The sequence below is a fragment of the Chinchilla lanigera genome, unplaced genomic scaffold (genome assembly GCF_000276665.1).
Source record: "Chinchilla lanigera isolate Chin_1 unplaced genomic scaffold, ChiLan1.0 scaffold00088, whole genome shotgun sequence".
In the NCBI taxonomy this organism is placed as follows: Eukaryota; Metazoa; Chordata; class Mammalia; order Rodentia; family Chinchillidae; genus Chinchilla; species Chinchilla lanigera.
Genome location: NW_004955489.1, coordinates 1,583,173 through 1,606,522, shown reverse-complemented (window position 1 = coordinate 1,606,522; position 23,350 = coordinate 1,583,173). Strand labels below are relative to the sequence as shown.

The following is a 23,350-nucleotide window of genomic DNA, read 5'->3' as shown; positions in this document are numbered from 1 at the left end:
CCCCTCCTCCCCTCAGCCCCACATGCAGCCCTTCTGTGGCCAAGTGAGGAGCCCACGAGCTCAGCAGCCTCCAGCCCCAGAGCACCATCCACTTTCTACCCCATGCCCAGTTCTGGCTTCACTTCTGACCCCCATTTTGTACCCGGCACCCCAGTCCCAGCTTGTTGGCCTCACCAATCCTGTGATTTCCGGAGATAGGAATGTTGAGTAGAAAAGAGAGAGGAGCTGCTGTGGAGATGTGAATAAACACTTGGAGCTGGTGGGTACCTCATAGCAAGAAATGCACTCTAGTATGACAAAAGTTTAGTTCAGCTCAGTTCATTTGGGTCCCATTCCTGACCTTTGGAAGTGAGTGTTAAAGGGAAGTTTAAAGCCACCGCTGAGCTCTGCTGCATTTCCACATCCTGTCTGGTCCACTGGCCAGAGGCATTGCTGGTCTGGCCCAGGGCCCTGCACTGGATGCTGAAGAGTGGGCTATGTTGACATTCCCATGCAGAGAAACTGCCCTATTCTCCTCTCCTGTGTCACAGACCCTGGGAGAACTGGTTGCACCTGTATTGCAAGAGATTGATTCTTTCTAACTTGCCCTACCTGCAGTTCCCTTGGCCTCTGAGTTTCAGGGTGGTGGAGGGAGGAGGCTTTGATCTGGTGGCTACACTTTGTCTCAGGGTGGTGGAAGTACAGGAGGCTCCTTTCATTCTCAGAGTTGACGCCCAGTGCTAGGCATGGCCAAGTGTGCCTAGCACTGGGGTGCTGGGGCGAGCTCTTTCTCTGCCCTGGTGGATTTCCCTGGGCCATGCCTCAAAAGTCAGCCATGCATCCTGCTGGTTTAGGAGCTTGAGAAAAATAGGGGCAGGTTTTGGCATTGCTCCTAATGCCCTCATAGGCTGAGCAGGAAATCTGTTCTGCAGTGGGTATGGAAGATACCCATTGCATCTATTACCCATACTTAGATAGATACCCATAGTTAGATAGATAGTTAGTTAGATACCCATCGATCAATGCATCTGTTGATGTTTGAGGCAGGACTCTTTGTCCTGCCTGTGGCAGTGTGTTTGTTATCCCAGCAGTCCTGCCTGCCAATGTTACCATCACATCTTAGTCCTTGAGATGGCCAAACATGCCCAGGAACTTTCCAAGTAACCCATAGAGGGCAATGCCACTCCCAGACTTTTGCTGCCAGGCTGTTGGGTTGCCACAGACTCAGCTGTCCTCTGGGAAGAGACCCAAGCAGAACTTTTGTTTATCCTAATAAATGAAGTTAATGAAATTGAAATTCTGCTTATCAGTCATTGCCTTATCTGATCAAGCAGGCAATTCTCGTGCTCCTATCTCATGGCTCTTCATCATTCTCAGGTGTTTCTCCTTGCGGTTTATAGTTCCTCTACACAAATTCCCTTCTCGAGGGTGTTCTCAAGCTCCTAAACCAGCAGGATGCATGGCTGACTTTTGAGGCATGGCACCCACTCACAACTGCCTGCATCTCAGATGCAAGGGACCACAGGAGTGACCGCTGTGCAACTTCAGAGGGAAAAGTGCCAAAGAAAGAAAGCACTTAATGTGGGGGCTTTGGAAAGTCGCACTTATTGACGGAGCTGTCTGCCCCAAACACGTGTACCTCTGGCCTTGCCTGTACCATATTTTTTCTTCTGGGACTCCCTATGTGTGGTATTTCCTCCCAACCTCCTAACCTCCCAACCTCCCAACCTCCTGTAAACAAATGAAAGATCTTGTGGAGATCCATAATATCAAAACTGTGGCCTTCTGCAGCGTGTCCAGGGAATATATATATATATATATATTTTTATTTTATTTTACTTTATTTTTATTTTTTTTTTAAGAGCAGAATATATTTGTTGAGGGAAAGAAATCTTCTGTCCAAGAGAGGGACAGAAGGGGGCCCAAGTGTGTTGCCAAGGACCTTGCCCTTTCCAGGGACTTCATAGAGTAAAATCACGTCCTGAGACGGGTCCAAGATAGGGGGAAAATGGGAAATTACAAGGTGGGCATGAGGTGGGACAAAACTATGGTCAGCCAATACGATTCCAAGCATAATTGTTCAGGTAAAATTGAGTAAACTGGGATCAAATGGGGAAGTGAGTCATATAGCAAACAGGCATGAATACAGAACAGGAGTTTTTCCTGTAGGGAGTTGGGCTAATGACTCTTCCTGGCTTTTTTAAGGTGATTGCTACCTATTTAAAATATGAATCCCTGATGGCCATACCTAGGGAGGTATGTGGTGCATTTGTTTAGTCCTTTGTCTTGAGGTCTGGCCCACAGGAAATATATCTTGACTTGTAAGGTATCTTGTCTTCCATACCAGCTCTTTTGAGGGCCTGGCCCTGTCTGACTGCCTATAATATTTCTGTCTAACTCAGCTGTGTATAACATTCCCCACTTCTGAAGAAGTAACCTGAACTGCCGTGAGGCGGTGACCGCTCCAGCTTCTTCAGGCTGAAAGGGGTCGTACTTCTCGATTGGCAGGGATACTCTCCAGAAGATCTATCTAAAGGCCCTTGATAGACACCAGGCGTTTTCGTCTTGGGTAGGTGTACAGTTTTAAATCTTCAGCAACAGTCTCTGGGTTTTAGAGCTTGAGTCTGGTGTGATATATCTAAGAGTCCAGGCCTGTTGTCTTGACCGCTGAAGCAGATGACAGGATCACGGTGTATCGTCCTTCCCAGGTTGGTCGTAGGGAAGGAGAAGATGAGAGAGGGGACTTTACCAGTACTAAATCTCCAGGATGGAGTATGGGATTTTTTTTTTCTCTGGGCTGGACCTCTGTAAGCTGTTGAAGAGTTTGTTGGAATTTAATAAATGAGGTGACATCTTTTAGTAAGGCATCTGTTTTTCTCCATCCAGGGATCTCGGTGGGGACCTCCGAAATGATATAGGAAAATAGAAATTCCCAACCTGAACAATATCTGGGACAAGTTTGTGTTCTCTAAAATCGAAGAATGAATTTTAGGAACAACAGAGGTTAAGAACAGAATATATTTATTGAGGGAAAGAAAGCTTCTGTCCCAGAGAGGGACAGAAGGGGGCCCAAGTGGGTTGCCCTGTCCAGGGAATCTAAAGAAAAGATGGTGACAGCCAAGACTTACAGGTCTTCACTGTTAATTACAGCCATGCCTCACCTACATTGCTGTCTCTACTGCTCTGGTTACCTGTAGTTAATTGCAGTCAGACAGTAGCACATGAAAAATCCCAGAAATAATTGCTAAGTTTAGGTTGCTTGCAGTTTCAAGTAGCTTGGTGGACTCTGCCTGGCAGTTTCCTCACTTGGTCACTCTTGGTTGTCTGAGAGACTGCTGGCGATTGTGTTGCAGCCATCCTTCCATGGTAGCCTAATGTCACATCCAGTGTCTGTGCTCCTCCCGGCGTCTCATCCGCTTGGCCCTAGGATTGTATCATCTCTCATCGTCGGTGTTGCAAGAGTGGGTAGAGAAGGTTAAAGTATTTGGAGAGAGAGACCACACTGACTTACATTTATTACAGTATACTGTTATGGTTATTCTATTTTATTATTTGTTGTTAATCTCATATATTAGACTATCCTAAGTGTGTATGCTAGGAACAAACCTAGCATATAGAGAGGTTGGTACCACCTGTTTCAGGCATCCCCAGTGGGGCTTGACTGTGTCCTGTGGATAATGGGCCCTCCATTGTACCTTCTCATGGATTATCCAGATGAATCCTTCTTTCCTGCCTTGGGACCTGTCACGCCTTGTTCGCACTGATTCATGATGAGAAAAGGCAAGCTCTTTCGATTTTGCTGTATATTAGCATAGCCATTTTTCTCGGGGGATGAGACTATTAAAGGTAGGTTTTTTATTTTATTGATTATCATCTATTTTGTTTAACATATGCTCTTCTCAGGGGAGAGGAGAGAATTAAGATTTGCCTATGAACTCATTGATTTCCCCTTTAAATATTTTCACTTTTGGGTTTTAACAACCTGTGGCTTTAACATTTCTGCTTATTAAAATGAACAAGCAAAACCAAAAAAGCCAGGTCTGGAAATTGAACTGTATTGAGTCATTTTAGACTTCAGATGTCCCCTCCTGTCTCTGAGATGAGAACCTCCCTCACAGCTGCTATTATGTTGACCTTGGTCTTTGTAAGAAGACCCTGAAATGTGTTGGACCGTGTAACTCTGAGAGATCCAGGGGTGATCACAGGACCCAAGGGAGAGCTGTAGGAGCCACAGCTTGGGCTCCCTTCCCCACTCTGCCTACCCTGCCCACCCATCTCAGCCTCCTCCTGTAGATGAACTCTTCTCCATACCGGGTAACAGCACCACAGCCTTGCTGAGCAGCCCCATGAAAAGAAAACAATCCTTTGGGTGTCTGTCTGTAGATTTTTAAAATAACTGCAGTCACTTCCCATAAAAGAACAGCCCTTGACCTCTGTGCATGCTCTGCTGTCGGCACTGACATAGGAAAGGCCAGAGAGGCTTGAATCCCCTTCCTTGGATGTCAGGTTGGAGCAGGCACTGCCCAGGGTAGAACCATGGTTGCAGCGTCGGACTCACTGGGTCCCTGAGAAGTCAGATGTCTACACAGTGGCACCCGGAGGGAGTTATGTGGACACACTTACGCCAATTATGATAACTCATAGTCTCTCTTTTTAAAATTTTGTTGGTATATTTTAGATATTTATAATGATCACATTCATCATAGGGAATTTGTACCTGCACGTGATCTATCTTGCTTTTTTTTTCCCATCACCTTCCCACTTCAACCCCTCTCAACCTGCTTTTTTAACAAAAGCTTTGTTTCCATTTTTATTTCTATTCTCCTTTTTCTTTTCCCTCCTTTCCTTTTTCCCTTCTCCCTCCCTCATTCTCCTTCCCATTTGAACATTTTCTTCCCGTTTCCCAATATCTGTTATATATTTTGGACCTTATTTATACTTTCAGTTTCTCACATTACAGAAAAAAATGAGGTATTTAAACATCTGTGTCTGATTTATTTGCGTATTGTCTAAAGGTGCATCCATTTAGCTAAAAATGTCTCAAACTTATCCTTCTTTATGGCAGTGTAGTACTCTATTGTGTAAAATAAAACCCACATCCTCTTTGTCCATTCATTGGTTGATGGACATTTGGGCTGTTTCCAAGATTTGGTTACTACAACTGTGCAGCTACAAATGTAGGTGTGCATGTATTGCTATGGTATGATGCTTTTAATTCTTTCAGGAAGATAACAAGAAGGAGAATAGCTGGGCTGAATAGAACCTCTAGTTTTAGTTTTTTGAGGAATCTTCACACTGATTTCCACAATGGTTGCACTAGTCTTCACTCCCACCAACAGTGGAGAAGAGGTTTTTGTTTTTTTGTTGTTTTTTTTTTTCCCCCTACAGCCTCACCAGCATTTGTTATTGGTTGATTTCATGAGCCATTCTTCCTGGGGTAAAATAGAATCTCAGCATTATTTTAATTTGCATCTCTTGAATGACTAGTGATACTGAACACTTTTTCATGTATTTATTTGCCATTTGTATTTCTTCTTCTGGGAAGTGTCTATTTCCAGTGCCCATTTTTGGATTGGTTCTTTAAATTTGAGGGATCTGAATTTTTTGAGTTATTTATATATTCTAGATATTAATACTTTGAGGAACAGCTGTTAAAATTATTTCCCCACTGTATGGATTGTCTCTTCACTCTGTTGGTGGTTTCTTTGGCTGTGCAAAACCTTTTTAACAAGACAAGATACCAGTTGTTGATTCTTGATGATATTTCTTGTGTGATCAGGGTTTTGTTCATAAAGTCTTTGCCTACACCAATGTCTTCAAGAGTTTTACCTATTTTATCTTCAAGACAATTTCATGATTCTGTGTTAATATTTAGATCTTTGATCCATTTCAACTTTAGTTTAGTGTAGGGTGATAGACATGGGTCCAGTTTTAATCTTCAACATGTAGAAAGCCAGTTTTTCCAGCATCATTTATTAAAGAGACTATCTTTCTTCCAGTGAAGGTGTTTTTCTCTTTTGTCAAAGATAAGGTGACTGAGTATGTATGGAGTTGTTTTTGCATCTTTCAGTCTATTTCATTGATCCTTGGATCTGTTTGTATTTGCCAGTACCAAGCTGTTTTTATCACAGTTGCTTTGTAGTATAATTTCAAGTCTGGGATTGTGATGCTACCACCTTGCCTTTGTTGCCCAGAATTGTGTTTGCCATTCTAGGTCTCTTCTAGTTCCAAATGAATTTTAGTACTGTTTGTCCTAATTCTGTGAGATATGCTGTTGGCATTTTGATTGGAATTGCATTAAATCTGTGTAATAATTTTGGGAGTATGACCACTTTCACTAGATTAGTTATTCCTACCCAAGAATAAGGGATATCTTTCTGTTTTCTGATATCCTCTTTGACTTCCTGTTTAAGAATACTATAGTTTTCAATGTAAAGGTCTTTTACTTCCTTTGTTAGATTGATTCCTAAGTATTTCAATTTTTTGGGTGCTATAGTGAAAAGTGTTGTTGATTTTTGAGTGTCATTGTTGATTTTTGAACATGCTGTTGATTTTTGAGAGTTGACTTTGTATCCAGCTATGCTACCGAATTTAATTATTAAATCAAGGAATCTTTTGGTGGAGTTTTTGGGATCTTCTCTGTAGAATATCATGTCATCCACAAATAATAATAATTGAACTTCTTTCTTTCCTATCCTTATACTTTTTATTTCCTTTTCTTATCTAACTGCTCTGCTAATGTTTCCAGAACTATGTTGGATAAGAGTGGCAATAGTGGACATTCTTGTCTTGTTCCTAATTTTAGAGTGAAAGCATTCTGGTTTTTTTCCATTTAGTATGATGTTGGCTCTTGGCTTGTCATAGATGGCTTTTATCAGATTGAGGTAAAGACCATCTATTCTAATTTTCTGTAGGGTTTGTATCATGAATGAGTATTGGACTTTGTTAAAAGCTTTTTCTAATTTTTGGAATCTTGACTCTTATATGCCTTGGTGTAGATTTTTTTGACCATGGCTAAATATATGCCTCACTTTTCTGAATGTCAGGGTGTGGCTTTGCTATCACTGGTAGACAGAGTGAGCAAACAGATCCCAGAACCAAGTTGATTAATTCCAGCACACCAGCTGTAGATTTATAGTGGGGTACTGAATAATCCCAGCAAACCTCGGAGGTTCCACTGAAGTTCAGGCTGGTTTCTGGCTGTGAGACTAAAAGCCCATTTGTTCAGCCTGTAGCACATGTGCCTCCTGCCAGCTTGAGCGTGGCTTCCCGCTGACTGGAACTCAGCCTACTGACCTCCTGCCAACCTGGACTTGGTTCCACTTCACCCTGACACTGTGAACCACCGGATGGAGTCAACTGGCAGCTGCTGTGAGTTCTCAGCTGGACCCTCTCCAAGATGGCAACCAGCCAAATACCCTCTCCTGGGGCACATCTGCACCTGAATAACTCACTAGCCACTACAGTTTGCTGCATCCGCTGCTCCATTCCACTGGTTCATTTCTTCATAGAGACCTCTAGGGTCACTGGTAGTCACCATGAATCTGCTGGTTCAAGCTGCTCCTCCCACTTTCTGAGTCAGGACTCAGAAAGAAAGTGCCTCTTGCCCCCTCCTTTATCTGCATAGAGGTCTCTCTCTTCACTCTCCCTGTGGGCCTCAATTCTTGCTTCAGATCCTTGCTGGGTCCTAGGGATCCACTCCCTCCTTCTCTTTCTCATGTTGCTGTATTGCAGCCTCTGGTTGCCAAATCTCAGAGAGGTTGTTTCTCTGCTTTTCACCACTCTTCCATCTTCCCGGAAATCTCCAGTTGATAGTTTCTTGATATTTTAATATTTTGAATTCTTTTGAATATTTCAAATATTAATTCTTTTGAATTAATATATTCTTTTAATATTTTGAGTTCTTTTTCCCTATCTCCTGACTACCTCTCATCTTGCCTTTCCAGTAACTGCTAATTGAGCCAATAAAACCCAGAAAATATCTCCTCTGCTTTCAAATGCAGAAACCAGTAAGCAAGTGTCTCCTTATTCTCAGAGGTAAAGAGTGGCTCCTTCCCCTTTCTCTCCTTCTCCAGTTATCTGCTTTTGCCTGGCAGCTTCCCCTGATACCTGCTCATGGCCTCTTGGAACAGTGGGACAACTGCGCCTCCAGCACTGGGGGCAGCAGCACTGGAGTCAAGCCCAGCTGTTCTGCTTCCCATCTTACCCACAAGGAGGCAGCACTTGGATATGGCAGCTATAACCACATACTCCGGAGTGGGGTTGGAGAGAGAACGCACGAACCACCTAGGTCTGAGCGTACAGAACAGCCCTGTACTGGCAGGAGAGGAAAAGGAGGGATGGGAACTCCTTTCTCTAGACTGAAACCTCCACAAAGCTTCAGGAGAAGCTCACTTAGTTCTGAAAGAGTGGCCACAGGTGATCCACAGCAAGGTCCCCTTAAATAAATGTGCTTCCCACCAGGGACTCAGCCTCTGGTTCAGTCTTCTTTGCTTGTGGGCCACAAAGGCTGCTGCCAGTGGACTACTCAGAATTCAGCTTATGATTTGGAGCAGAGTGTATGTGAGGGTGTGTGTAGCCCCAGAGGCATCTAAGGTGCTAGGGGATATTGTGGCCCCTCTTCTCCCTTTTCTTTTTGTGCCACTGAATTAAGCTGGGGCTGCGGTACTGCGCCTGATTTTCATTCTGAAGGCACAGTCCCAAGGGCAAGACAATGGCTCACACACTGCAGATAAACACTGTGACGTCACTCAAGAGGAGCCACCAGAATGGTTGCTGATGAGGAATAAGGCTTTGTTTGCTTTACAAGATCCCTAAATAAATACTGAAAGTAGAGTGGCAGGCAGGGAAGGAGCAGCAGTGTCCTTTATCATGATTGCTGGAAAACACTCCCCCAGCCGCCAATGCTTCCGGCACTGGGACCACCACTGTTCCCAAGTACAGCTCTGTGCTGTCAGGGAAAGGTCTGTGCTGAGTTTGAGTCCAGCAGCAGGGTGGCTCACGTGAATTCTCCCTGCGCCCTCCTTGTGAGATTCCTCCTAGTAATCCAGCAGGTTTATGGGGCAGTTCGCAGGCTCGCCAGTGTCGAGTTAACTGGCCTAGAAGATCACTCTGACCTTGACCTCTGATTGTTCTGATCTTGACATGGAATTGTTTTTACTAGTTATCACAGAGAGTACTTACAGGTTTATATGCAGAAAACGTCTACAGTGTCTCCAACGGCAGGGTGTGTGGGCTGCTAAGCTACAATAGTTGCATTATGCAGTGTGGGAGGAAGAGGTAAAATCGCAGGTACAGTCCTTAGCCAAAATGAACTTGCTAAGTGATCAAACCAAATTCTCTTTAAAATTAAAAAAAAAAAAAAATGAACTTGCTGCAGTGATACAAGTCATGAGAGCTGCTTCAGTAGTGACCCAGCTCAGGGATGGGAAGAGACACTTTGGGATGGCACAAGAGAATGTCTTGGGCCCCCTTCTCCCCACCCTTATCATGAAATCCTTCTTGCCATTTTCCTCACAGGCCCAGCACCTTTCCCCACAAGCTCGCCGCCGGTTTCATGCTGCCCTGGCATCTTGTTCCACCTCGATGTTGATCCTGTTCAACCTGGTGTTTCTTGGGGGCAATCAGGTTGGGAAAACCTACTGGGACAGGATTTTCATGCAAGGTGAGTTTCCTGGCAGTGCTGTTTGCACTCTACTTCTTGTTTTCCATGTGTGCGTTTGGTATTACAGATGGGATTTGGGAGAGTCACTCATTCTTGTGTTCATGGTATGTCACCTAGAAGTGTACCAGCCAGGAACAATTTCACCTATGACTGTAAGTGTCCCTGTGTTGGATGTACCTCCTATCTACCACATGTGACACTTATTTAACATCAAAATGCACGGTTCTGACTCTCTTGAACTTATCCCAGCTCTTTTTCCTTATCTTCCCTAGATCCCAGCCTTGGGGACACTGCCAGGTTTAACCCTGTTCCCTTTGGTGCCCTGAACGTCCTACTGGAATTGTGTCCTGGAAGTCCCAGTGAGCTCTCCTAAGTCCATGGGCATGGCCCCTGTATTTGCCACAGCTCTTGTGGATATTTATATCTAAAAACTAACTGTCAGTGTACCAGTCATATACACTGAGTGGACTGACACAAAGTCCACAGCAAAGCCACACCGGCAGCAGATAAAATGCTGGTATGTGGGAGTTGTCCAAAAAGCATCATAATCACTTACCATCATTGCCCTTGGGCTCGAACTATAAGGTCATTTTCTTCTGGGACTTGGGAAATGTGGAACTGCTCACAGCACACATCGCTGAAGCCAACTCACTGTCTTTGAAAGAACAGATCCCCCTTCCCTGTTTCTCTGACCAGCAACATGGTTGTGCTTTGGATTTTGGGAAGCCTTGTCAAGCGGTGATGACGTGACTCCACACAGCTGGCTTGTCATCTCCACATCTGGGTGCCTGAGGAGCCAGCCATGCTTTTGCTGCAGCTCTTTCATGCCAGAAATAACCCCAGTTCAGCTGCACAGTTCCTGGTTGCCAGCTCAGGAATCTCAGCTCGACAGGCACAGGGCAGGGGCAGGCTCTAGGGGCCGTGGAACAGCCCTCTCTACTTTAATCTTGTCACTAACAGTGCCCTCTTTGCTTTTCAGCAATGTTTTAGCTGATAGCTCCTGAAAAGACTATGTGTTTTTTAAGTGGAAGCTGTCCTGCAGTATAGCTGGGAGGTAGGAGGGAGCAAAGGATCTAAGGATAAAGGAGGTATCAGTGTCTTTACTTTTCTTGCCTCCTCCCACAGAACACACAGTGCTCTCACTGTGGCACTGGGAAAAGTGCTGATTTGGGGTTTGCTCACTTCCTAGTAAGAAGGCTCTGGGTTTTGTTTCAGTAGATCATAGATACTGGGTGGTGGCTACTGGCAAGGTACTGCATACACAAGGACGGAGGAGAAAGCACACACAAATGTGAGGGCCAAGCGTGCAAACACATGTGGCAGTTGACTGAGACTGTTGCTGTGCCAGATGCATGAGTGAGTTGCTGGAGTAGATGGAATGGAGTGACTGGTGCCCTGCTGAAGGTGGACATCCCAGAGGAGGTGGCATTTGAATTGGAGCATTAAATAGGAAATTGTAGGTACAGAAGACCAGTGTATTTGGGTAGTTAACATTGGCTGCCCTACCAGAAACTCCAAAATCTCAGTAAATTTTCACTTTCGAAGTTTATTTCTCTCGCAGTTCAATACAAATCCAATGACTTTTTGTAAGCTATGATTTGAGTCCTTGCGGAGCAGATGTCTGAGGGACAGGGATTGTTGAGATTTGCAAGTGCCTCCCAGCTAATGGGATATGGGTACGCATATGTCTTAGAAGCCCAGCCTCCTAACTCCAGGGAGCCTTTTCCAGCCTTGGTGGCATTCCTGGAAGGTTTCTCCCAGTTAGCTTGGAGAATTTGTCTTGAGGTCAGTATCTCTTTTTCTTTAGTTCGCTAAATTAAGCTGTTGATTTGTTTGCTCTCAGCTGCAGAGTTTATTGTAGCGCTTTCATAAAAATCTCTGTCCTGGTCTTGGGTGGTGTGGGTGGTAGATGTGAGACTGTTACTTCCCTCTCTCCTGGGCACCTGCTCTGCCCTCCAGGAAACAGGAAGCAGAAATGCCGAGTGGCACACCGGGGCACTGTGTGTATCCTGCGTGTAACATCTTTATCAAGTGTTACCGGTGTTGCTGAGGTCAGCGCAGCAATGTTCACTTCATTCAGCAGAAAATCAGGAATCTATACTTTTGCTCTCTAAATCTCTCTGAATTTTACTATTTAAATTTGCTTCAAGCTGCTTGAGAAATTTTAAAGGGTCTGAGAAGTTCATGGCTAGGAGTGTGGTCCACCTGCTCATACTGCCCTCTCTGGGAGGGACAGTCTGGGTTGTACTAGGTGCTTCTTACGTAACCTATTCTCTCAAAAGTATGTGTGGATGGAAGCACTGCCTCCTGTCTAGCTTAAATCCTCACCAGTGAAGCATAAGTTAACTTCTTCCACAAGCAGTTGACTACACTACTGCTCTATAATTCAGAGGTACTGCTGACTTGAAACTCGGTTCTGCAAAGCCGCTCCCTATAAGCCAACCACAGCCTAAGATCCTTGTGGGGCTTTTTTGATAGGCCTAAGAGAGTGAGGGAGAAAAGATATTCAAGAGGGATGAGTATGCATTGGGAACATAACTGGATTTCAGAGGACTGAGAGCTTTACAGTGTTTGTCTGAGTGCAGGATGGCATTCCATTCAAACAGTCTATTTCTGTGCAAAGAAGACATGGATTTTGTAAAAGAAGAATTCAAACTGCTTCCCAAGAGGGACTGCCCCAGGTCTCACATCTAGGGCTCTGCATTAACAGAGCTGGATAGACACATGTTACCCTCCAAACATTCTCCTGCCTGACTTCTCATCACAAGCATGCTCGACATGCACACACACACACACACACACACACACACACACACACACACACACACGTATGTCTGGTTTTCCTCCTCTTATTACCTGGTCTCATTTGGCAAACCCACCTCAATAACCTCAGCTCTGAGCTCCCATGGTGACCTATTTCCAAGGCAGAGGGAGTTTGGTTCTTTTTTCTCCAGATTGCAATGAAGGAAGAGCTCTCAGTTTTCTTATGCAGGTCAGAACCTTTGCACTTTCCACATTGGCTTGCTATTTCTAGCTGAGAGGAGAAAGTGTATCTTCCCTGCTTACCACCTTGTCCAGACAGCTTAGTCATCTCCTGACTCAAATGGCTCTGGACAAGCATTTTATTTAAAGCTGAATTGGAATATCACACTGGCAGTTTTAGAGGGTTGTGGTTAAATAGAAACTCATTCCCTTCACGTCTTCTTAAATTCTTAGGAGTAAAATTTCATTGCTGATGGGAGAAGACAGAGGGCAGATGTCAACCCTCAGAGGCCACCCGTGTGATTACTTCATCTTACACCCTTGTTGGCCCTCGCCTGTAAGCAGTGTTCATGGGTCTCACTGACTCCACTTCCTCCTCCCTGGAGCCTCTGGAAGTTCTAGAGGGTTTGAGAGCAGGAGCTTTCTGCTGTGATATTGGCTGTGAAGCTGGCACTCATTGCTAGGCTAAGCAGCATGTGCATTTCTTCCTGGTGGTACGTGAGCCCATTCCAGCCATCCTTAGAATCTGCAGTTAGAACTCTCTGAGGCCATGGTACCTCTTTGGTACACCCTGTGGGCATCACGTGTCTTGGGCACCAGTTTTCCTAAAAGTATTTCAGGCCAAGTCACCAGGCAGAGGATGCGAGACAGGAGGGGAGTCCTCTTGCAGCAGGGCACCTAGGGTCACATTAAGGCTAAGGTGATTTTTTTTTTTTATTTTAAAGAGAATAAAAAAAATTTTGAAATTAAAAAAAACATTAAAAATGATACAGAATTTCAAAACAAGATGATAAGAAATCAACAATGGTTATTATATTGCATACTGCTATCTTCAAAAGTAGTTGTTCAAATTTCCAGATATAGGCATGCAAAATTGATAAAAAAATTAAGCATTAACTTTTCCTCTCAATAAACCAAGAGAAACTAGGAGATTTCTGCCTCATCTAGGAAGGGCTTGCAACCAGAGGACACTGAGATGTTATTTTCCACGAGGTCATGTGAAACTTTCCTGCTAACCTGTAGTTTCCCAGAGCTCACAGTGAAAAGAGTTTCATGAGGGGCTGGGGATTTAGCTCAGCGGCAAAGCGCCGGCCTGGCAAGCACAAGGTCATGAGTTCGGTTCCCGGTACCGGAGAAAAACCAAAAAAAAAAAAAAAAAAAAAAAGAGTTTCATGAAAGATGGGAACACTTTAAAGTATTTTCATATAGAACATCTAGGAAAGAGTCTCATATCTTAGACACACTTAGTCAAATACCAGTGGAATAATTTTGCATTTCTACTAATGCAGCACAGATAATATTTGGAATCTTCATGTTCACTTTCACTTATCACTGGCCTGTCCTTGACCCCAGCCTTCTTGCCCCATCACACATGGGTGGGGTAACATCCAGTTTCTCAAGTTGCTGGGCCAGTTCTCTGAGGGTTTCACGTGGAGGAACAGTGTCCTGGGGTACAGTAGGGGTGGGTCAGAGGCTTGCTTTTGCTTTGTAAAATGGGATAAAGGCTCTTTCGTGAGAGGAGAAGCAGAAAGGAGAACCTTAAGAACAGACAGAGTAATTTTTAGGGAAAGATGTGAATGTGGAACCTGAAGATCTGGAAATCATTGTCTTTGCCGTTATCCGTGCTACTGCACTTTACAGAGTCCTGCTGTTCGGCTGCATAACCCAGTCTGGGAGCATTGCTGTGTAGGAGAGGAGGCCATACTGCTCTTTGTATCCTCCTCCTTCATCTTCTTTCCCAGCCCAAAGGAAGGGCACTGCTGTGCACCTGTTGGGGCTTGGGGTTGATATGTATCAGTTAGGTAATGCTGAATAACCACCCACCCCAAACCGAGTGGCATAAAAAGCAAGCATTCGTTTATTTAGTCCGCCGTCTGTCTCTGTGGCAGCTGAAGGCTGACTGGTCTCGGGTAGCCTCGTGAATACACCTGTGGACCCGCCTTGGCTAAACTGCAATTTCAGCTGGGCTCCCACTGGGATAGACTGACTGCCTCGGTCTGCTCTTGGTAAGAGGTCCGGTTGTTTTCTTACCCTTCATCATACCTGTCCATGCTTGTTCGCGTGACAACCAGAAAGTACACAAGGTACTCTCTGGCTTAGACTGCCGCTTCTGCTGCACTCTTGTACCACACTGTATTGTAAACCTCCAGACCAACCCAAATTCAAGGGCTGGGCGGCAAACCATACAGCAAAGGACATTGACACAGCTGGAAGGAAAAACATATGCTTTCCCCATCCTTTCTGTCCACCTCAGCAGCATCTGCAGAGGGCACAGGAGAGCTGGCATGGGAATGTGGCCCTGGACAGACGACCCTGAGGCTGGGAGGTGATAGGAGTCACACTGGCGCCACTTGCTGCCCCTTCCCATCTCTTCTCCACCGTGGCCACCTCTCCCTCTTCTCCCCGTGGTACAGAGGTGTTTTCTGCCTCCCAGGTGACAAAATGGACTCTAGCTCCTTTGGGTTTTTTCCTAGGTTAAAATAATTTGTTTTCTTCTTCCGTGTTTACAGTGCATATAATAAGTACGCTCATCGCGGGAATTGGTGCACACGCATACCACCTTTTGATCCTTTTGTTTCCCCTCCTCTTCCTCTCCCTTATAGCTTCCCCTCTCGCCAGATCTTCTCGGCTCCACAAAGTCCACCTCCCTGTTTCCTAGAATCCATATTTTATTTAACTTCTAAATTACTTATACTTTGGGTTTGTCATGTAAGAGAAACCATGAAATACTGAGTTTTCTGTGAGTGATTTATTTTACTCAGCAGTATAGTCTCAAGGTGCATCCATTTTCCTATGAATGACTCCAATGTATCTTTCTTTATGGCTGAGTAATGCTCCATTGTGTATTAATACATTTTCGTTATCAGTTCATTTGTTGATATGTGTAGTGTACAGGCTGCTTCCAAGATTTAGCTGAGTTGTGCTACTATAAAAATTGGGTGGGCTGGGGATTTAGCTCAGCGGCAAAAGCGCCTGCCTGGCATACGCAAGGTCGTGAGTTCGGTTCCTGGTACCAAAGAAAAACCAAAAAAAAAAAAAAAATTGGGTATGCGTGTATCCCTGTAGTATGGAAGATACCACAGAGGTCTAGCTGGATCAAGTAGAATTTCTATTTTTAGTTTTCTGAAGAATCTCTGTACTGTGGTTGCATTAGTTTTCTGAAGAATCTCCATTGTGGTTGTCCTAGTTTACCCTCCCTCCAACAGTGTAGAAGGGTTCTTTCTATCCACAGGCTAGCCCAGTGTTCGTTGTTTTTGAGTTCATGATGATAGACATTTTTTTTTTCTGGAGTAAGGTGGAATCTCAGTGTTGTTTTAATTTGTATTTCACTAATGGCCAAAGATGCCAACTACTTTTTTATGTACTACTGGCTATTTGTACTTCTTCTTTTGCATAGTGTCGGTTCACTTCAGATGCCCATTTTTTGATTGGGTCTTTTATTTGGGGGGGGTCTAATATTTTTGAGTTCTTTATATATTCTAGATACTACTCTGAGGAGTAGCTTGCATATTTTTCCATTCTGTAGGTTATCTCTTCAGTCTGTTGGTTGTTCACTCTGCTCTCCAGCAGCTTTTTAATTTGATGTGATGCCATGTGTTGATTGTTGATTTCTTGTGCAAGTGGAGATTTGTTCAGAAAGGCTCTGCCTATGTGCTCAAGAGTTTTACCTGTTTTACCTTCCTGCAGGTTTATTGCTTCTGTATTTATATGTATATAAGTCTTTGATCTATTTGGATTTGATTTTAGCATAGGATGAGAGATATGGATCTAGATTCCTTGGTTCCTTTGGCTGGAGATGGCCTAGGAGCTGTGCCTGGGCTGGTCCGCATGCAGCAGTGCAGCTCATGTGTATGGGTGTGTCATTCATACTGTTAAGCTCTGGGTCACTGGAACACACAGGTTGATCTAGCCAATCTTCCCCGGGGTCTGGGTAACTAGGTGAATTCTGCAAGGGCTGTGGGGTGCTGGCCCCAGCTAATAATCAGGTATTCCTTTACTTTGCTGCACATGTCTAGGCTATCTGGGACTATGATTGCTGCTTGTGAGCGTCACTGAAGTCACTCAGCTATTTCAGTGAATGTTCAGCGACGACTCATGAAATGAAGATAGAAAGACAGCACGCCTGTGTTGTCAGCACCTGCTTAGTGCCAGCTCTGGTGGCCAGGACTTTGTGGTGACAGGCACTGGCACCTCCTCTGGACCACTTCTCACGGACACTTGTTGCAGCCCCCAGCTGAGGCCCTGTCTCGGTGCTGTTACAGTGGACTTTGTGTGCAAAGGGATTTGCTAAGAGGGGAGGGCACAGCAAAGGGCGCTGTTTGGGGTTGGGCTGTGTTGCCCAGATAGGTTTGTTGCAGTTCTAAACTCCAGAACCTCAGAATGTGCTCTTACTTAGAAATAAGGTCTTTACAGAGTCACAGGTTGCAGTGAAGTGTCTAAGGTGGCCCCTGATCCACTATGACCAGTGTCCTTATGAGAAAAGGACATTTGAGTGCACAGATTTTAGAGACAAACACAGGAAAAAGATGGGCACCCAGGGGAAGGTGGCTATGTGAAGGCGGAGGGAGGTGAGAGAGACACTGATGCAAGTGAAGGAGCCCCCGAGCCCTGGAAGCCGGAGGAGGTGAAGGAGGAGCTTGGCGCTGCCCACTCTTTGAATTCCCATGTGCACTCTCAGCACTGGGAGACAACACTTTTCTGTTGTTTTGAGCCTGTCTGTCTGTGTTAATTTGTTGTGGCAGCTCTGGGAAACCAACACGGGACAGTGGGGTGGGCCAGCAATGGCTCCCTCTACTCTGAGCAACACAGTTCAGGGCTGGAGACCAGAGCACCGCAAGGGCTTGACTTTGGGGTTAGACTCTGCGTCCCAGGCTTGCATGCCAGGACAGATGCCAGTAGGATGAAATGGGGATAGTCACACATCCAGTCACCACGATGTCACATGGGGTTCCAGAGCAAGGGAGGCCCAGGCCAGAGCACAATGATGGTAATGGCAAGATGAAGAAAAGGAAAGGTGACCTAGTCCTGGGGAGCCACTGTCTGTTGGGGTAAACTAGATCAGTTTACAGAGAGTCATGCAGAAGGGGAAGCTGGTCGAGCAAAAACACAGACCCACGATGACCATTTGGTTTTAAAGTCAAGCCATTTCCAGGGTGTGGCTGTATGGTAGACTCTTGGTTAGCATTCATGATAAGCAATTCCAAGGCTCTAGGCTCAATAACTAGCACCCAAAATCGACCACAGACCAAGCTGCCACCACCTGTCTGTATATTTATCATCCTCTTGTCCACCCTTCTCCAACCCAAGATGTCTGTTACACAGTACACAGCATGGAGGAGTCACTGGCCCAAAAGTACGTGTTGTCCTGTGTCTGGCTGGGCGGGCAGGCAGAGCTGGGGCTCTGCTTGGAGGGCCCTGCTTCCAGCCCACTCCTGGCCCAAAGCTGCTGCCCCCAGCCACCAGCGGGATCAGGGCCTGCAGGCCTTTCTGCTCCCTTTGTGGTCCTCTGGCTCCTGTACCTAATGCTCCAGCTTCTAGGCCTGGAGATAGAGGCAGCTTCTCATTTGAGCCTTTTCTGGGTCTCTAGATAGCACAACTTAGGACATTTTTTCCCCCTGGTTACATTTCTTATAACCTTGAAAAAAGAATAAAAAAGTAGAAAGCTAGGAAAATTCACCTGCTATAAGTAAAATAAAAAAAGAAAAATCGAATACTTTGTTTTAAAAAGTAATTTTGTTCCTTTGGTGCTAGAACTCTCCCAGGGACTGAGGAAGATACCTAAGAGAATTAACTGTTAGGCTGCAGCTCCAAGGGGAGAGTAAAACAGACCACTGAGGGCTAAACTGGGGGGATGCACTATCCTGCTGGAGGACAAGAGGCAGAGGTCCCTGGGTTCAAGACAAAGGAGCGTAGCTGTTCCCCCTCGTAGACCTGGCTTCTCTTTTTCCTTGAGAGTAGATAGAACCGCTGTTGTTTGTGCTCGTTCCAAGCTGAGTCCCGTAGGTGAGAAAGGCTCAGAACACGTTTGCTGTCATGTAATGAGGGGATCATGTGGATTCTGAGTTGTCTGTCCATCATAGGAAATCTGAAGGATTGGCTGTGCTTGCTGCAGCCGCACAGACCTGTTCACAGAGCCACCCTGTTTCTCAGAACATCCTTGTTGTATCAGTCAGGGTTTTACTGGAGAAACAGATATAACACAGGATGTACAAATTATAAGAAATTACAGGATTGGCTTATGACCGTCAGCCAGAGAGTTGTTTGGGGAAGTGTGCAGAGGGTGTCTGCACACTGAAGATTGAAGGAATCAGTCCAGGGTCTGGAGTTCACTGCAGAGTTCCGTGCAAGTCTATACCAGGAGACTGATGAGTCTGCGATGGAAGGCTGAAGGATCCAAGGTGGAAGCTGAAGAGTCTGCCCTAGAAGCCAGGAGACTAAGTCCAAGCTGAAGGTGAAGACTGGAGCTCTTCCAAAAGGAGTGGAAATACCTCTGTCCTTCTTCATTTCCCTTTTATGTTATCTAGGTGATGATCCACCCTAGGGTGGCTTCTCTATACCCTAGGGTGTAGAATTGCTGAGCCAATTGCTGAGCCAAGTTTAGTTATGCTTCTAAACTTCTCAAGTTGACATAATCAATCACTACACTTGTTTTCACAAAGCTGGAACAAACCAGATTACTTTTCACTAACAAAACTTTTCCTGGTCCTGTTTTAAAATTGTTTCTATCCATAGTTGCTCATGACTTAATTCTCTCATATTTGAAGCCAATGTCTTGATTATTTTTCTCTTCTCCCAGCTGCCCCCAACAAGATCACTAGAGGGTTGGGTCATACTCTCTGCACTGTGGTACAAAATTCCTGTCATTGGTGAGGGTTTTCCTAAAAGAAGCAAAAGTGTACAGCAAGGAAATGAGAAACATGGGGAGAACCTTGGCTTATCTGAGCCCAGACACAGAGGGACAGTGGTCGCGTGAGTCATTATGAGACTAAGACCCTGTCACAGAGTAAACTGTGAGGAGGAGAGACCCCTGGGTCCCTGCTCACTGGTGTCCTGGTGTGTGGCATACAGCAAATGAGGCAGATGTTCATACAGATGTGCTACTGTGTTTTGCGACATGGTGCTTTGCTAAGGGATCTGGGGACAAAATGGTGAATGGTCCAGAGATGCACTTGTAAGTTAATTTTAAAACAAAGATGAACTTCTAGTCAACACTTGCTGTAAAATGTGCCCTCTCTTTTGCCTTCCTTCTGGGTGGGACAGCCACCACAGAAGGAGTGCCATCTGGGGCTTGAGGGGTTAGAGGCAGGACACAGAGGCCTTCACAGCATACTGAAGAAACTGCAGGCTGCGCATGTCACCGCAGGACGGTGCAAAATATGGTGTCATGAATAGGCTGGATGCTGCATTCGACACTGGGTGCTCGGAAGGCCACATAATAAGAGCTGTACCTGCCATGCCTGGCCAAGGGCTGTGGGTGCCATTTCCTGGGGGTGGAGGGTGACAAGGGTTTTCAAGAGCCTTCCCGTGTTTTAGAAGTTCTGTGTGAAGGTGACCAGAAGCCAACTTGCAGGAGTGCTGGGGGTGGGGAGACGGTCGGACAGGTGAGGATAGACCAGGCCCAGGCATGGCTGGACAGTGACAGGAGAGAGGGCAGAAGGAAACTTTTGAACCTGCTCAGGGAGGTTTTCGGGATTTAGCTAGGTCTTTAGAATGTGTGCAGTTTGAAGATTTTGGTTCCTATGTGGGAAAAATAGTACTCTAGGTTTTGTTTCTTTGTCTTGGTAGCTTACCTTAGAAGAAGTTTGAATTTTAGTAAAAGAATGGCTAGTGGTGCTCTCTCCTGCTTCCTTAATTTGCTCCTGGAGTGTGAAGGTATTTGCAGGTGCCCAGGAAGATGCCAAAGCAGGGGTGCTCTGTAGAGAGAAGCTCAGTGCACTGCCAGAATCAATATTGTTTTCCAAGGCCAACTTCCCTATGGAAGGGGAATACGTTATACAGTGGTACCTCGCTTCACAGACGCTTTTGTTTGAAAACAATTTGATTTGCAGACAAGCATATGGCAAAATTTTGTTTTTGTTTACAACCTCTGCATCTGGTGACAAACATGACGGCAGCCATCTTGCCACATGAACACGAACATGGCCATCTTTTCCAGAATCATGGAATGAATTAAGTTCATGAACTGAGGTAATGTTGTAGTTTCTTGCTCTCTCTATATATTTTACAATATTTTAGGTTTGCCTTTTGTTTCTTTAAATATAATATGATGAACATGATTATTATGTATATCTAAAGCATAGCAATAAATTTGTTAAAACAAAACAAGAAAATCTAGCCCAGCTTGTGCAATTTACCAACTTAGTGGGACCCTGTCTCAAAATTTAAAAAAAAAATTTTTTTGAGACAGGGTCTTGTTATATATTTCAGATTGCCTTGAACGTGCTATGCAGCCCAGGCTGGCCCTGAACTCACAGTGATCCTCCTGCCTCAGTCTTCTGAGTGCTGGGATTACAGGTATGTGTTACCATGCCCAGTTCCTAAAATTTTTTTAAAAGGCTGAGGATGTATCTTTTTGCAAAGGTTCTGGATTCAATCCCCAGTACTAAATAATAAGTTATCAAACCACTTGCTGCTTATTTCATCTATAAAATAGAGATAATAAATTCTTAACTTATAAGTAAATACATAGCATGTTACCCATAACATCTCTGCCTTTATATTCTTGGTTATCTGTGGCTGTGTGCTGTACATTATCTTATGTAATTATATAGGTGAGATATTTCTGAGGCTTAGTCTGCAGACACTTTCCTCTAGATAAAATGTCTATGTGTCTGTTAGACAAATAGGGCCAGCCCGTGGTTTTGTACCCACAGGGAGAAACTTACTTCTTCCTCCTTCACCTGTGGACAAGGGCAATTGGGTTGTCTCTTGGTTCATCTTTACCTGGGAATGGTTCTGACTCTTTCCCAAGCCCACCTTACTGTGCTTTTATGAGTCACCTGTTAGACTTTCTGGTTTGCGCAGGTCTGCAATTTCACCTCTGTTCTCTAACCCCAATGGCTACAGCACAGTGTGCACACAGCTGTCTTCAGGGCAAAACAACTTACTTAGTCTCCTAGACTAAGAACCTAGAGTCTAGGTTCTCATTTTCACCTAGATTTTGGCCTGGTCATTCCTTACTGTCTTACCAGACATTCCTTCCATTGCTACCATTTGGGAAAGAATTGAAATACTTATATGACAAATTTAAGTTGTTCTTTTTCCCTTCTGTGGGGGAATTGTTCAAAATAAACTTACCTGACATTGTCAGGAGCAGAAGTCTTTCTTTGATTCTGAAGAAATTATGATTTTTATTTGGGTCAAATTTACCAGTTGAGACATTCAAGAAAGTACAACATGCTTCTAGTATAAATAAAAAAATGTTAGGTAAATGCTTTATAAGTGAGTTCACATTGCATTGTTAGGTGTGCTTAAGGCATCCCCTGCATTCTTACACTAGCAGTCCAAGTAGTAGTGAAGGGCTCTAAACTCAACCTTGGACAATGTCTTAGTTACTTTTCTCATTGCTGAGATAAAATACCCAACACCCCAAATTAAAGGAGGAAAGGTTTATTTTGGCTCACATTTTATAGATGTTTCAGTTCATAGTCATCTGGTTTCAAGGCAGATGGCATGGTGGAAGGCCATCACAGAGGAGAAACAGTCCCTAGCAAAGCAAGGCAGGCAGAAGGCAGTAAAGCAGTGATATTTTATCCGGGCTAGTAGGTAGCACTCACACCCAAGGTGGAGCACCCTTATTTCCAGCACAGCACCTTTTTAATCACAGTATCATATCTGTAGTCCCTGCATCACATACTCTAGATCCAGCCACCTCCAAGAGCCCCGCCTATGGCTCCATGAGATTTTGGAGAGACATCTAGATACAAGCCATAACAGACAGGGTACCTAACCTCTCTAACATTCAGATTCTCAATGTAGGTTGAGAAAGAAGACCTCTTTATAGGTGGTTGTGGAAACTAAATAAGGTAATAGATATAACTGTTCAATCCTCACACATGGGAAGCCTTTACTAATTGTAGATTTTTATTGGTAATATTATCCTCATCACATAACTCTACCACAGGTTCCCTTTTTTCCGATGAAAAATAATTTAGCGGATACCCACATGCAAAAGAATGAAGTTGGATCCTTACCTCATATCACCACCAAAGTTAACTTAAAATAATTTCATCTAAAACTGTAAAACTCTTAGAAGAAACTAAGTATAAATCTTTATGACTTTAGATTTGACAGTGGTTTCTTAGATATGAGACCCCAAATAAGAAATAACAGAAGGAAAAGTTTGATCAATTAGACACCATCAAAATTAAAAGCATCAGTGTTGTAAAGGGTATTCTAGGTTGGATCTAGAATGCCTCCAAACTCTCATGTGTGGGAGAGGACTGGATCGTGGGCCACTGTACTTCAGAGAACTAGTCCACTGAAGTGCTCAGAGCAAAAGGTGCTGTTAGGAGGTAGGTCTGGTCGGAAGAGACAGGGCACTGTGGTGTGACTTGGAAGAGCATACCTCCCTTCTCAGCCCCCACCTTCACCTTCTGCTTCCTGCTCACCATGATGTGAGCAGCTTTTCAGCACCAGGCCCTTCCGCCATGCCCTTACTGCCCGGGAGCCAGCCAGCTGTGGACTGAACTCTCTAAATACTGTGAGCCAACGTTAACCTCTCCT

General features: G+C 44.7%; 1 protein-coding gene across 1 annotated transcript in view; it reads left to right on the top strand.

The window, feature by feature from the left end:
* Positions 1 to 23,350, top strand: part of Hhat (hedgehog acyltransferase) — a gene marked incomplete in the record, with an annotated part of 314,509 nt that overhangs the window by 261,566 nt on the left and 29,593 nt on the right. Inside the window, 1 exon segment of the mRNA XM_013504483.1 lies at positions 9,499 to 9,643. Coding sequence (XP_013359937.1) covers positions 9,499 to 9,643 — 145 coding nt within the window.